This window comes from Anopheles stephensi, chromosome 3, assembly GCF_013141755.1.
Source record: "Anopheles stephensi strain Indian chromosome 3, UCI_ANSTEP_V1.0, whole genome shotgun sequence".
Lineage (NCBI taxonomy): Eukaryota > Metazoa > Arthropoda > Insecta > Diptera > Culicidae > Anopheles > Anopheles stephensi.
The window spans coordinates 11,761,033-11,774,520 of record NC_050203.1 but is presented as its reverse complement, the minus strand read 5'-3'; the positions used below and the strand labels follow the sequence as shown (position 1 = coordinate 11,774,520).

The following is a 13,488-nucleotide window of genomic DNA, read 5'->3' as shown; positions in this document are numbered from 1 at the left end:
ATTGTTTTTTTACGGCACATTTCATCGCCCGGATCGGATCGGATTGGTTGTTGGCGGGCGAGGATAAAGTTGCATACACTTTTGTATGCGTGCGTGAACGTGCGTGCGTGTGTGTGAGAGAGTGTAATTTTTGGACGTTGCAAAGGTTTTTTGTTTTTACCGTATCTGGCACTGATGCTTCCCAGTTACGAGGAAAAACCATCGCGAGGATTTATTTCCTGATAATGGTTGCTGACTCGGGGCTGGACTCCTACCCATCGCACGGACGCTTCCATTGACTGATGCGATCCGTAATTAATCGTATACTTTATGTCCGTATAAATCCTTACCAAAATTCGTGCCGAATTAATTCGTGGTTAAATTTGTCCGGCTCGCTTTTACAGTTGCTGGAGTTCGTTCAGGAAGCAAAACAAAAAAAGCTGCAGCCCTTTTTCACTTCTGCTAAACCAAATGTAAAATTGGCAATCAATATCATCCCTTACAACGGTACGACGGTTTTTCATTGACCACACACACTCACATTGTCGGTGGTCGGGTGGTTCCGGCGTGTGCTACAGTACAGGGAAAAAAGGGTCATACCTACAGTGACTTTCTCCTCGATAAGCCTCCCCAATATCGAGATGGATAGATGGACGTTAAAAAAAAAAATCAGGCGAAACAAATCAAGAACCAAACACTACCCCGGGGATGGTGTGGTCTGTTGAATTCCGAAAAAAAAAAACCACCGGGAAACCTAAATCCTTTAGCCACATCCATCACACGGGCGGCTTTCGGGAAGCGAGCAGGGAGGTTTGAAATTTATGCTCACTTTTGTCACGCTTCATGTGACAACATGCGTCGGCACCCGGGACGAGAGACATGGCTGGCAGAAGTTTCGGGTTTAGCTACTGTCCCTCCACCTCCATCATATGGTCCGAACCCGAAACCGTAGGTTGGTCAGTCGTTGGGCCGGTGGTTTTGTTGTGACTACGATATCGTGTGGTTCGATCCACTCTCGGGGGTTTTGGCGAACGGAACAAGATAGATGCGTGTCGCCTTTTTTGGAGGGGTAGTTCGGTCCCTTCTTTAAGGACACACACACACACACGTTCGTACGTACATTTTATCGTCCGGCGGTTTGTTGTTTGCTGATCGATTTGGATTGTAAAATTTGGCGTTTGATTTGCAAATTGAATATTACCCAGATGAATGGGTGGAAGGGAGGAAGGGAAAGCGGGCACGGGACAACGCTGATTGATGGACCGGCAAATAAGGATCCACAAATCGTGCACAGGTTGGTGCAGGCGGATTCGCACCACACCGCGACTACACAAAATCAAACAGTAACTCGAAACCGTACGGTGTAACGCATCGTTTATTCTTTGAACTAAACACACGAGGGAGGATTTGTTTTTGCGAGGAGCCCAGGTGTGCCAGGAGCGTGTGTGTGTGTGTGTGCTCAGGACATCGAATAGGGTTGATAATTAGTTGTGATTACACATTCTGGGAACTTTGGCACCGTGTGTGGGTTTATGGGGCTGTGGCAGCGTGGGCGATTATTTATTAATGAATGTTGCGTTATTTGCGTATTCAATGTGGCGATGGTTTTGTCGATGCCGTTCGAAATGGGACTGTTGATGTAATAAAGGCTTACTGCTTGATGGAGAAAATTTGTCGCACGGTTTAAATGTTCGCGTATCAGTGGATTAGTAGTATGGTTATAGGATCCATTTGCTATGCAGCCATATGAGGGTAGTGACAGTTGTGAGGGTAGTTATAGATGAATAGTTCAGAGGCCAGAGTACCTTTAGTTCGTCAGATATTGTGGGGCTTTCAATTTAAAACGTTTACTACAAAAACATTTGCAGTACAAAACTACTACAAAAGCATTTCTAGAATATGAGGACTGTCGGCCAAAACTCTGAGCTAATATGGGTGAAGGCTTTTACCGGAGTATGATTTAACAAATCAGAACATCAGACTTCAATAAGCTGGTAATGGCATTTGAAGGGATTCAATGTTTCCAGTAAAGTCGTGTTGGATAGATTTACCAGAAGTAATAGCGTTTAATACCTCGTCTAATTACGATCACGATCAATTATTATAACAACATTGATAGAATTTCTTCCCTTGTCAGGTAGAATCACCTAATCAACGCTCATCACACAGCTCAATAATAAACGATGTTGTTTCGTCGATAAATACATGCTCTTGCTTATTAATTTTTCCTGTGCCCAATCTCATCAAAAAAGCTTTCAGTTCCAGCTAGCGCTAGCCGGCAAAGCAAACGGCAGCAATCGAAACAGTTTTGGATTCCAACATCAAATGGCGTTGATTTCTATTAGTGGAAGAAAACTCTGATACACATAAATTCTCTGACGTCCGCAAACTTTTTCCACCCGACCCCCCGCACTAAACAACAATAAACGTGGACCCGGTGGGGTAAATAAGCGTACGGCGAACACACATTTCACAGTGCGCGTATTGCTTCCTCGACGTCGACGTCGACGATCGCACTTTTGAGGAAGTTGGAAAGTTCATCAATTGCACTCGCCGCCGCGTACCGTTCTTGCATTCCCACTGCACTTTCAACATGCCATAAAACTCTCTCGCACACACACACACACACACAGACGTCCGGAACTGACCACGTAGCATAACCGCAAGCTCGGAAGGTTCGGTGGCTGGCGCACATTTTTCGGAGCGCATTGATGCCGAAAAGTGTTTTCCTTTAATCAATCCGCTTCACCACAACGGGGTCCGCAAACCCGGCGAAAAGGGGTGAAAAATCGAACCGGATGGTCTGGGGGCCGGTTGGCGGGCTTAACCGAGGCAAAAGCACACACACACACACCAAGCAACATCATCATCAGCATCCTCATCACCGTCGTGTATCAGAAGTTCGAGCGTGGTTCGAGCGGGTAGTTTTTTCTTGCCCGTAAAGGTTCCGTGTGCCGGCCAATAAGAGTGGCATCTCACGATTTTCATTTCCGGTGCTGCCTGCTGCCGTTTGCTTCAATTATGAAAGTTGGGCAGATTTTTCTCCACGTTGCTCCGGTGTTCCCTTTTACTTTTTCGGGCTGTTCTGCCTTCTTACGTCCAGCATTTCCACTTCCTGGCGTCGTTAGCTACGACGTATGCTGCACAGGTTCTTCCTGCCTTGGTGGGACCTGTCGTCCGCCCTGGTACGTGCTGGCACTACGTATCTGTGGATAGGACTTTTGGGTACTCCGTACGAACGGGATCGCGGGAATCGGGCAAAAGGACTGGGGGATGGTACGGGGCTGTCTGCCAATCAGCGATGCTTCAGAAAGGCACGTTGAACCCGGAACACGGGCATCAAAAGCATGGGCACCTTAATCGAACATATTCTTTTGCTGATTTGTGTGAATAGTGAGGAGCTAAAAAAGGGGAACTTTTAGAAAGGTTTTCTGTTATAAAATAAAGTTTCTATAAACTTGTTTTTAGCATCAGACTGATGTTGAGAACTTATCGGTTAACTTATAATTTAGACCCTTTAATAGCTCTTTAATCAATAGAGTAAGGCAATTTATTTAATTATTTGTAGGATTTTCTTGGATAAGGTTCTTCCTTGATTTATAAATAACGATTGACTGAGGTTAAATTGATACGATCCATACCTCCTAATTGTCAGAATCAAAAGATACCTATAATATTTTTATAATATAAAAAAATCCGCCTGATTCGTATGCAACACACGACACGATACCTTAGGACGCAGCCATCTAACCAACCAGCAATATGAGGTTCAATTGAAAAGCGTTACCGTCAGCGACATTTTCAGCTCAAACATCTCAACTCTCACCAAAAAATGGGGGGGATGGAGAAAACGATCTTCCGCAGTCCGCGTGTGAAGCATTCGTATCGAACCCGGTAAAGATTCCAACCGTCGAAGGTATAAAGGTGTTCCATCGCACCGATACAGCGCTAACCACGTCTTGGATACGACTGAAATATCCCTTCCGAAAAGCTCGTGAGTGAGTTGTGTGAGTTTCGGCGAGAGGGGCGCACGTTTCGGAAGGCGAAGGGAGAATTATTCGCCCTGCCGCTGACAGTCAGGAAATAGATTTGGTGCTATTGATAAAATTTTATGAAACTGTTTATAGAGAACCGCACAGTTCAGCAGCACAAATGTCACACATTCGAGCCACCCGGTTCACGAAATCTATCGGGAGCGTCGACAACGAAGAAACAAAACAAAACAAAAAAAATCCGCCCAAACTGAGACCACAATTTCCGGTCCACAATTTTACAGCCGTTTTTTCTTCCTTTTCTTTGGTGGTTTGTTTTTCCTAGAAAGATCTTTTCCAAGACAGCGTGTCCATCCCCCAGCCCTGGTGGGGTGTGTGCTTCGTGTGGTGGAACCATTTTTCTCCGTTTATAAATTGTGCAACATCCCGTAGCAGCGGGAAGAAGACATAGGCTGTGTAAGCTGATGCGCAACCATCCCGACATTGTGTTCCGGTAGGGATAATATTTTACGCGCACCGCATCGCGCCGCTCTAGCGAAACGACACTGGCCAACACCACGTCGCGGGTTGTTAGCCGGATGCATCATCTCGAAGCTGCTGCTGGTGCTGCTGGTGCGAGACGATCCAAGAGAAGCATCCTGAACGGACGTCAGGAACTATTTCATGCCATTTGGTGTTCCCGGTTGGTTGGTTGGTTGGCATCTGGGAGGGCAAGTCGAAGGACGAAGACTACTAGCGTAACGGTTTCTGCCGCTGCATTCCACTGCGCCATAGAAACTGGGTTCGTATTCGACGAGACAGCTTGTCGCTCGATGGCCGTGTGTTGGGGCTCAGTTGCAGCCGGATCCCTCCCATTCGGACACCGGGTACACAGGAAGAAACAAGACGAGCAATGAAGGGGGAGGGGAGGGGGGAGTAGAAAAGAGTTTTTCCGAAACCAATGGCACACGATTGTCTGCACTGGAAAGGATGAGTTCCAGATTGTACCAGACTGTGTACCGCCCAGCGACGACGCGCGTTCCACGTGGGCAGAGAGAGAGAGAGAGAGAGAGCCAGGACGGGACAGTCTTTTGCACGATTCCATTCCACACGCGCACACTACATCTCATGAATTTCAACTTCTTGAACCGTAAACCAGCATCCATCCAGTGTTCCCCCCTTCCAGCTTCTTCCCCCTCAACCACCGCACCGTGACCGTAGACATCCCGCAGCTTGAAGCTTTGAAACAATTTTTCATTAAATATTAAAGAGTGCATCCTTCGGGCCAGCCAGCCATCGAGGATCGAGTGGAGCAAATAAACGGGAAGCGCTCTGGCTTGAAGGAGATGATGCCATAAAAGTACCACTCTACCGGGCAGGCAAACCCCGGCTCGAACCGAAGCCGTCTGTTTGTGTGTCGGAGGCTGTGTGCGTTGGACGCTTCCCGGTTTTGTCCTTTTGTCAGTCGAATGGAACGCAACAGAGTACGGCAAAATTAATTAATATGCTTCGATGATGGTTGTGTTGTGTCTGTGTGCCTGTTTGGTTGGAGAGTGTTGATGCCGATGCCGGTGTGCCGTTGACAGTTCTTGACAGCCAGCCAGTGTCATTTAAGCGCCAACAACCAGGGTACCAGGCGTTGACGTTGACAACGAGATGGCAGCGCCTTTTGCGTGAGGATTCATTTGAATTTTGATTGAATGAGACTCGCTGTGTTTATTAACGAAAATAATGTGACAAAATAGTACTTAAAGAGCAGCAGACATTGAAATTGAATCTTGGTGACACTGATCAAGATAGGATGGGGTTAGACGCGAAAAGACCAGAGACACACTGCTTACAATTGTAGGTTTGTGGTTTAAAAGGAAAATCCCTTTTTCTCCACATTAGCTCGTTAATTCAACTGACCTGCGTTCCGGTTTTCTTCCGGGTGAAACCAAACAAAAAAGGCCCAAAAACTGCCCCGGAAAAGCAAAAGGAAGCGAATCAAAACCAAACGAGGCAACTTTTGGTAAGCTTTTCGGGCCACATTTGTTCTCCGACCGAACGATTTAGAGTGTGGGGAAACCTTACGCCTATCACGTTTCCTGCTACATGGGTCTTATTTTCATGGGACCACCCACAGACGCGTCCATCTCCGGGAAGAGCTGTTTTTGTGTGCTCTTCCCGGGAAGCTTTTCGTTTTATCTATTATTCAATTTTAAACCACCAGACTAACTTTCGGTCGCTTTAGTTCCGTGTCATCGGGAGGGTCGCCTCGGACGAAGCTCAGTTTTCCATTTGAGACAACAATGGAATGGCTTTCCGAGTGTTTTTTTTACCTCCCTCCCTAGCTTTTGTGACCCACAGCTAGATCCCAGATGGACCGTCGTCGAGGAAAACCGTCCTCAGCGAATGGCTCTTCGAGCGTAGTAATGTGATTATTGTGCAAAATTACAAACAATCCTTAAATTGACATTAATCTGATTATTCTAAACGATCTTACAGCCAAAATCTGGGACACCAGTGACCTCTCTGTGCGGGAGGTCCTTCTAGAGCTGAATTTTGTTTTTGTACACACGCCATGATAAGGGGCAGACTTTCGCCAAATTCACAAAACGCAGTTTATCGTTGCGATTTAATCTTGCCCCAAGGAAGTGAATGCTTTGTTTTTCTTAGCAAGTTCTTTCTACGCTGAGCTTTAGATGAACCGGAAAACCCCTTATTAAGAGAGGCGCTTGAATTATTTTGCTCCAATTTTAATCTCCTTCCTGCAGCAATCGCACGCGTCCAATTAGCTTAAAGGAATCATTTTTAGTGCTAAAAATTCATGTCGTTCCTCAAGAAATGTACCGACTTCGAAGATATTTAAATCCCGTTGCTTGGGACGTTGCTTGTAGCGCTTTGCACCTGCGCCAAACAAAAAGCGACCGAAGCGAAACGGAGAAGACGCGTCTAATTGAAATGTGAGCAACCGAACAGTTTTTCCTTCCTGCAGGAGTCCAATTCTATGAAAATCCGGTCGGTTGCCAGATGATTAGAGATTGCAGAGATGTCATTGTGACGAGGGAAGTGCTGGATACTTGAGACGTCACTGTACTCCTGTAAGCGCTGTAATTTTCTACCGGGAGGAAGCTTTTTCTCGGGAAGCGTAAGCTGCCTCTGCCTACCTCGATGCTCGCTAGGCGGTCGGCTGCTGCCAACATTCAATTACAGCTCACTCGTTCAACCAGCAAATCCAAGCTTGGGTGTTATCTCGATTCAGCGCCATCCATCCAACACAAACAAACTTTAAAATTGAATGATAATGATAGGAATTTGTTGTAGCTCGGAAGCGTTGTTGTACCCTCCGGTGTTGGTGGGCTGTTTTATCCAGCTGCCGGATCAAAGTGAAATGTCAACGGCGTGGCGTGGATCTCGACCATGCCTGTACATGTCAAACCATCATCATCATCATCACCGCCAAATCCGGCGGCCCATGGCTCATCGAAAAAAAAAATAAAATGGCAGAACAGTTAGCATTTTTATACGTTCCTTCCGGGCAGTTCCGGGCCAAACCCGCCCATCGGGTGTCGTCTCCACCGTCCGAAATGATTGAGGCGATGGCACGACAACAACGGCTGAGCCTTGACAGGCAGCCCACCGCGCACAGTGAATGAAATGTGATAAGAAATTTAGTCTCCGGCATTGTTTGCGGTTGGTTTGTTTGCGTCCATCAGTCACGATTCACGCGGGTGGGAGAGAGCGAAAAAGAAAAATGGAACAAAATCAACCTAAACCAAACGAAAAAAAAATATATGCGAAGAGAGCAAACGAACTGAAAATCTGTTTCCTCCCTCCGCTCGAGACTCGCACTCTCATCCCCCTTCAACCCCAAGAGCATAAGCGCAAAAAGGGACAAACATCATCAAGCCCAATCTAAAATGGCCGGTGGGACGGTTTTCCACCACCCCCTCCGGGAGGCGGAAAGGGCACCGGGGGAGAAAAATCCAGTAGCTGCAAATCTCATCTCTCGAGAAGATGAGGACAGTTCTTCTTGTGGAAGAGGGGCAGAGAAGAAAAAAAAAAATGCTCGAAAACTCCCACTCACTTCGCGTTAAAGTTCGAGGGGCGGCATGGTGGGCTGGGTTAGGCTAACGGTCGTGTTATCGCGAAAATAGCTTTTCCATTTACCCGGACAAACACGGTGTGTCCCACGGCCCACAGCGGACACGACACGACACAATCGTGATGAAAATGAAAACGATGAGATAAATGTGATTAATTTATGCTCCAAACAGAAGACGGACAACCGACCGGGGTTGACACAACTGCGAATCACTTGCGTGTGTGTGTGTGTTTGTGTTTGAGTGCTTTGTAAAAGGGCAAGCGCACAGGAAGCGAGCACCCGCGTGGTGGTTGCGGTTGATCGCCGAGAGCGGCCATCGCAGTTGTTCCGGCCAGCCGTTCAAAAACGGTGCGGGCGGCGTGTTACACTGTCAACCGCAGGAATCTCGGCGAACAGATCCTCGCGACCGCTGCGAGTTGATTGCCGCTCGCTGTGTTCTTGTGTGTATGTGTGTGTGTGTGTGTGGGAGCTTTTAATCTTTTGCCTCCTCGCCACCTTCTAACCGCTTCGTTCCGCACCACGTCATCCATTCATTAGTCAAGCCACTTCGGGAAGCTTCATTATCGCAATTTAGGGTACACGTAGGGGTACACCCGGTTCTGGCCGGTTTCAGGCGGCACCACAAACAGTGACAAAACCGCTGAACGGACACGATGATTCTTTACCCCGGGGTTTTTCGAGGGCGGAACCAGGAATGTGTTCCGAACCGGGCTTGCGATGGTAACGGTTTTCGGACATCGGGTCGGATTTTAGACCCGTCGGTGGTCGGTGTCATGTCACCGTTCTGCCACTGCTTCGCTACAGCATAGCCGTATAAATCGTTTATGGGATGCGCTATAAAGTCCCTTTTCGTCCTCAAAACGACGGGGCACAATCATTCACTGCTTTACAAGCCCGATTCCGTCAATTAGGGGTTGTTGCAGGCGAGATCTACGGGCTCCGACTGGGCTGCGAGGTTCGGAATTGAAATTTGATCGATTGGTTTTGATTGTTATTTCCTGTTGGATTTGGAGGGTAACTGTTAACATAAGTGAGTTCAATAAATAAGGAACTCAATATAATCAAAATATCCCACTTTAGCTATAAACCTTCTTCCTTACGCCATCAATTTTGCTGACCTCAATTTTCCGGATAAATCACAAGTCCACCACAACAGCTGACTGTGCCAACCACTCGCCAGGACACGTCGATGTCAAGGTCGTAGGTCAAATAGACAGCTACAAGCACTTCAGTTCTAACGCAACTCCCAACGTAATTGGGCACGTAATCTTCATTTGCGCCGAAATGCTGACATAAATCCGTACCGTGGCCTATTAAGACACGGAAGCCTTCACGTGGCAGATGCTCCGTTGCAGATGTCAGTCAAGCGGTCTGCCACGTTCACGTCGGATGGTTTCGTTGCAAACGGCACGGGATGTAATTATGGGCGTGCTGCGCCTAACTGTCCTATCGTCGGACCGTTTGCTGCTTAATAGGCGTTTTCTGACGTATGACGCTGGTGGCTAAGCGGCGAGAACTGGCGGAGATGAGTCGAAGTTGCGTGCCGGTAGTTCTACGCAATCTACCAACCAATGATGCAGATGATGTGCAGCACTGACCTTTCCATTCGTGTTCATTAATATCTTTCAAAAGTGAAGTTTGGGCGAAGGAGGGCCAACAAAAACCTGTACGCCCCAGGTGTCGCCCAAGATCGTACCGGTACGAATAAACGGTTCGATGAACCGATACGGAGCGTCACACGGGTGTGTGGGGTGTGAACATAATATGTTTGATAAATCACACTGACCCACCTCCATCGCGCCGTTAGCTGATGCAGTGCCGACCGTTTCAAGGACGCGTTCCCCTGTTCGAACTTTGCGAGCAGCAGCCGGTTAGCGGCTAATTTGCATCAACTGCCGAATCTTTCTGAAAGCGAGCAAAAACGAAATCCCCACAAAGTCTACGCCCGCATATTTTTTCTCGGACTCGTCTCACGAACCCCGTTATCAAAGACCAAACGCGAAAGATCAAACAGTTGCTGTGCCGTGTGCCTGTGCCGTTTAAGGAGAAAAGAGAACGTGGATAAAAAGATGCATACGGTTGCACTTTTAGCCTTCGTGTGTGTGTGTGTGTTTGGTTGCCAAACGATTTCCCCCGGATAGCAGAAAAAGTATCATCACGTATCACGTGCGCTATAAAAGAGTCCTCGAGAGGATCGGTTGTCATCAGTCAGCTGTTTGCAAGTTTACAGTTCAAACGTTCTGCGCAGTGGAAACACAGATTTTCGGAACCCTTCGCCAAGATGTATTCCAAGCTGGTAAGAACTCGCGAATCATGGCATCCAATCAGAACTTTTCTGCGAACTCATCCGACGGTTCCGGTGGGAGAACTTTCCCGGCAATTGCTTTCCTCTGATCATCACTTTACGTACTTTCCTTTCGTGGCGTTTTGTGGCGTGCTCCTACAGATTGTCCTTGCCGGAGTGGTGTTCTGCCTGGCTGCAGCTGCACCACCGAAGAAAGCGGTTCGTGCCGCATCCGGTGGCCCGGACAGTGACGCAACGGTGATCCAGCAGGACCAGATCATCAACGACGATGGATCGTACAACTTTGTGTTTGAGACGAGTAACGGCATCCGGGCGCAGGCCAGCAGCTCGGATGGTATCCGTACGTCCGGGGACTTTTCCTACCCCGCACCGGACGGTACAAACATTGCGCTGGTTTACGTAGCCGACGAGTATGGGTTCCAGCCGCAGGGAGCCCATCTGCCGGTAGAACCCCCAGCGCCGGACCACGTCATCAAGCAGCTGGAGGACATTCGCGCCAACCCACCGAACGATCCGGACTTTGATGCTGCCTTCCTGGACGCTGAAATTGCGCGGCTTCGGGCCACCCAGGGTTAGACGGACGGGCGCTGCACGTCCTGTTAGTTAAGTTAGTCAGCTAAGCCTGTGTGTTGTAGTCAAATTTTTCAATCGCTTAATAAACAAAACATGAAACTTTAATTAAAAAAGAGAGTTTACATTTTTCAGAATTAACTACGACACTAGCTGTCCACCCTTTAATTTAAACCTTAGCCACCCTGCAAGGGGGTTTTACATATCTCATCACCGGACCTCCTCTACCGGAGTGTCACAGTAGCATTAATCAAAGCTAACCACTGCCTGCCAGGGCGCGTACCAGGAAACAACCCGGGAAATACACCATGACTGACCGGGCAGTCTGTCCGGCTCGAGCGCTGGGTTTTGAAATTGGAAAGTTATCTTGATCCCGGCAACCAGCCATCACATCCCTTTTGCCCGGAAATTCGAATCATTCTCATGCGTTCTTCTCCACCCATTTGGGTCCGCTGACCCGAGAACTGACCCTTTTGCGACTGGGGTGAGGATGGTTCGCACATGACAGTATCCGAATCGCAAAAAGGGAGGGGGGGGGGGATATTGAAACAGGATATTCACATTACCCCAACAGGATGTACCCCTGCTGGACTGGGTTGGTCTGAACCGAAACATTCACAGATCGGTGTCTGATTGGCCATTGCGACCGATTGGTCACAGTAACACGGCAGTGGGTTATGTTCGTGCGGTGGTAGTCTGGGATGTGTTGGACCAGTAGCACACCTGGTCAGATAATCGATTGCAGGGAGGCTGGCGAGGAGTTTTAGTCTATTTTTGGAGTTGAAGTTAATTTCTGAATCATGAAAGGAAATGACGTTCTGCTGTCGGGCGGTAAGGAGTGTGTGTGGTCAAATGAATGAAGGCACGTACACTAATTGATCGATAAATTGTTCATTATGGGTAGAGTGTTGGAGAGGAATTTTAAATGAAAGAGTCTAACCTCAAAAAACAACTAGTAGACCCTGCATTGCAGCAAAACTCAGAATCCTGATAAGAAGGGTATTGTATGTTGATATTTAGTGTTGTTTAATTCACAGTTGAGTATTTATTTAGCGTTATCAAAATGCTCAATTAATCTCCTTTCCTATACAGAGGTCAGTCTAATAGATCTGTCCAAATAGGACAATATTCCAATATTTTGCGTTCAGGTTTCTAGATCATTATACGATAGTACAGGCAGTATGCATCTCATGAGCATCTAAAAAGGGGGTTCTTTGATCTTACACTAAACAACAGGTCGATATCGACTAAGAGTCCATTGGATCCATGCTTAGAAGGATTCAATAATCCTATAAGACATGCAGCATCAAAAGATCGTGATGCATATGCCCTCAACAGCTGAATTGTTCACAGATACATATTAAAATTTCCAGCCATTAAATAACTACTTTCGTATAGCTTATATTCATTTTTGACACCTGCTGTCCAAAGTATCTCCCTCCACCAGAACCGATTTATCGTCCATAATCGCTTCTCTCTTTACTTGTTGCTGTTGAGTTGCACCTCTTAAACCGCTTGTTATTTAATTAAACGACATTTCATAATGCCTCCCTGCTGCCACGCGCTTATTTCGTTAACAGGCGTTCCCATTTAAATGCAGTTACAGCGACCACAATACCCACCGGGCGCACAATGGTGACACGTCTGCTACCGTTCAACACCACCTTTTGTTACACAAACAAATTGTTCGACGTTCGGCTACAGCAAACCCAAAACAACAAACTACCTCCCGAATCCCACACTCCCCTCTCACCATCCCTTTCTCGTTCACATGATCAGTAAGTTTGTAATAAAAGTGAGAAAAGGCACCACGGCAGAAGAAAACAAACGACAAAACCGACACAAATGAAATCAAGATAAAGTAACGGTTGGGCGCATTAAGCGCGAGCGCATCGCCACCCATCTGCATCGCTCGCAAATTTGCAATTGCACAAACTTTTTCCATCCCCCCTCACCAACCTCACCCCCCAGATTGTAGGGGCAGAATAAACGGTTGGGAGAGAAAAAGTTTTCCCTCGTATTTACCACTATTTTTCATCAGATTATTTATATCGTACTGCTTGGTGGACAAAATGGTACCTTGCAGAAGGAAAACATCTATCACCGGATGGACTGCCGGCACCGTGCAGCACCCCGAAAGGGCCGTGACAGTTTGGGGCAAACCACCATCACCACGCTCCCGGTCCCGGTCTCAAATCCAGTCATTTTCCAGCGTGTAATGCGAAACAAAGTATGGAAAGTTTTAATTGGATTTAGGTGGCAAATTTTTCGAGCCCCGTGTCCCATCATTTACCGCACGGTGTTGGTTGGGAAACTGGGCAGAAGGGAGGGAAGGTAAGGGCAGAAAGCTGACGAAGGTATGAGGCGCCATAGTTGTGTTATTATGCACGGCGGCTAGTACGAGAACAAAACACCCGCCGATGCACCGATCTCTTGATGGCGCGACGAAGCGAGAGATGCTTTTTTTGGAGAGATGTGGTGCGGTTCGGTGTAATTAATTACGAATGATTGTTTTATTTTCAATTTTGCATTTACAAAACGGTTTGCCGACGACAGTTTTCTGCAGCAGCGGGAAA

At 47.4% G+C, this 13,488-nt stretch overlaps 2 protein-coding genes across 5 annotated transcripts in view; one reads left to right on the top strand and one right to left on the bottom strand.

The window, feature by feature from the left end:
• Positions 1–13,488, bottom strand: part of LOC118514188 (Krueppel-like factor luna) — a 262,700-nt gene that overhangs the window by 48,116 nt on the left and 201,096 nt on the right. The gene's annotated exons all lie outside the window — the stretch shown is intronic.
• LOC118514193 (cuticle protein AMP3-like) lies at positions 10,230–11,038 on the top strand. The gene is made up of 2 exons (XM_036060882.1): positions 10,230–10,333; positions 10,484–11,038. The coding sequence occupies exons 1-2, from the start codon at positions 10,319–10,321 to the stop codon at positions 10,916–10,918; spliced, it is 450 nt and encodes a 149-aa protein (XP_035916775.1). The 5' UTR covers positions 10,230–10,318; the 3' UTR covers positions 10,919–11,038.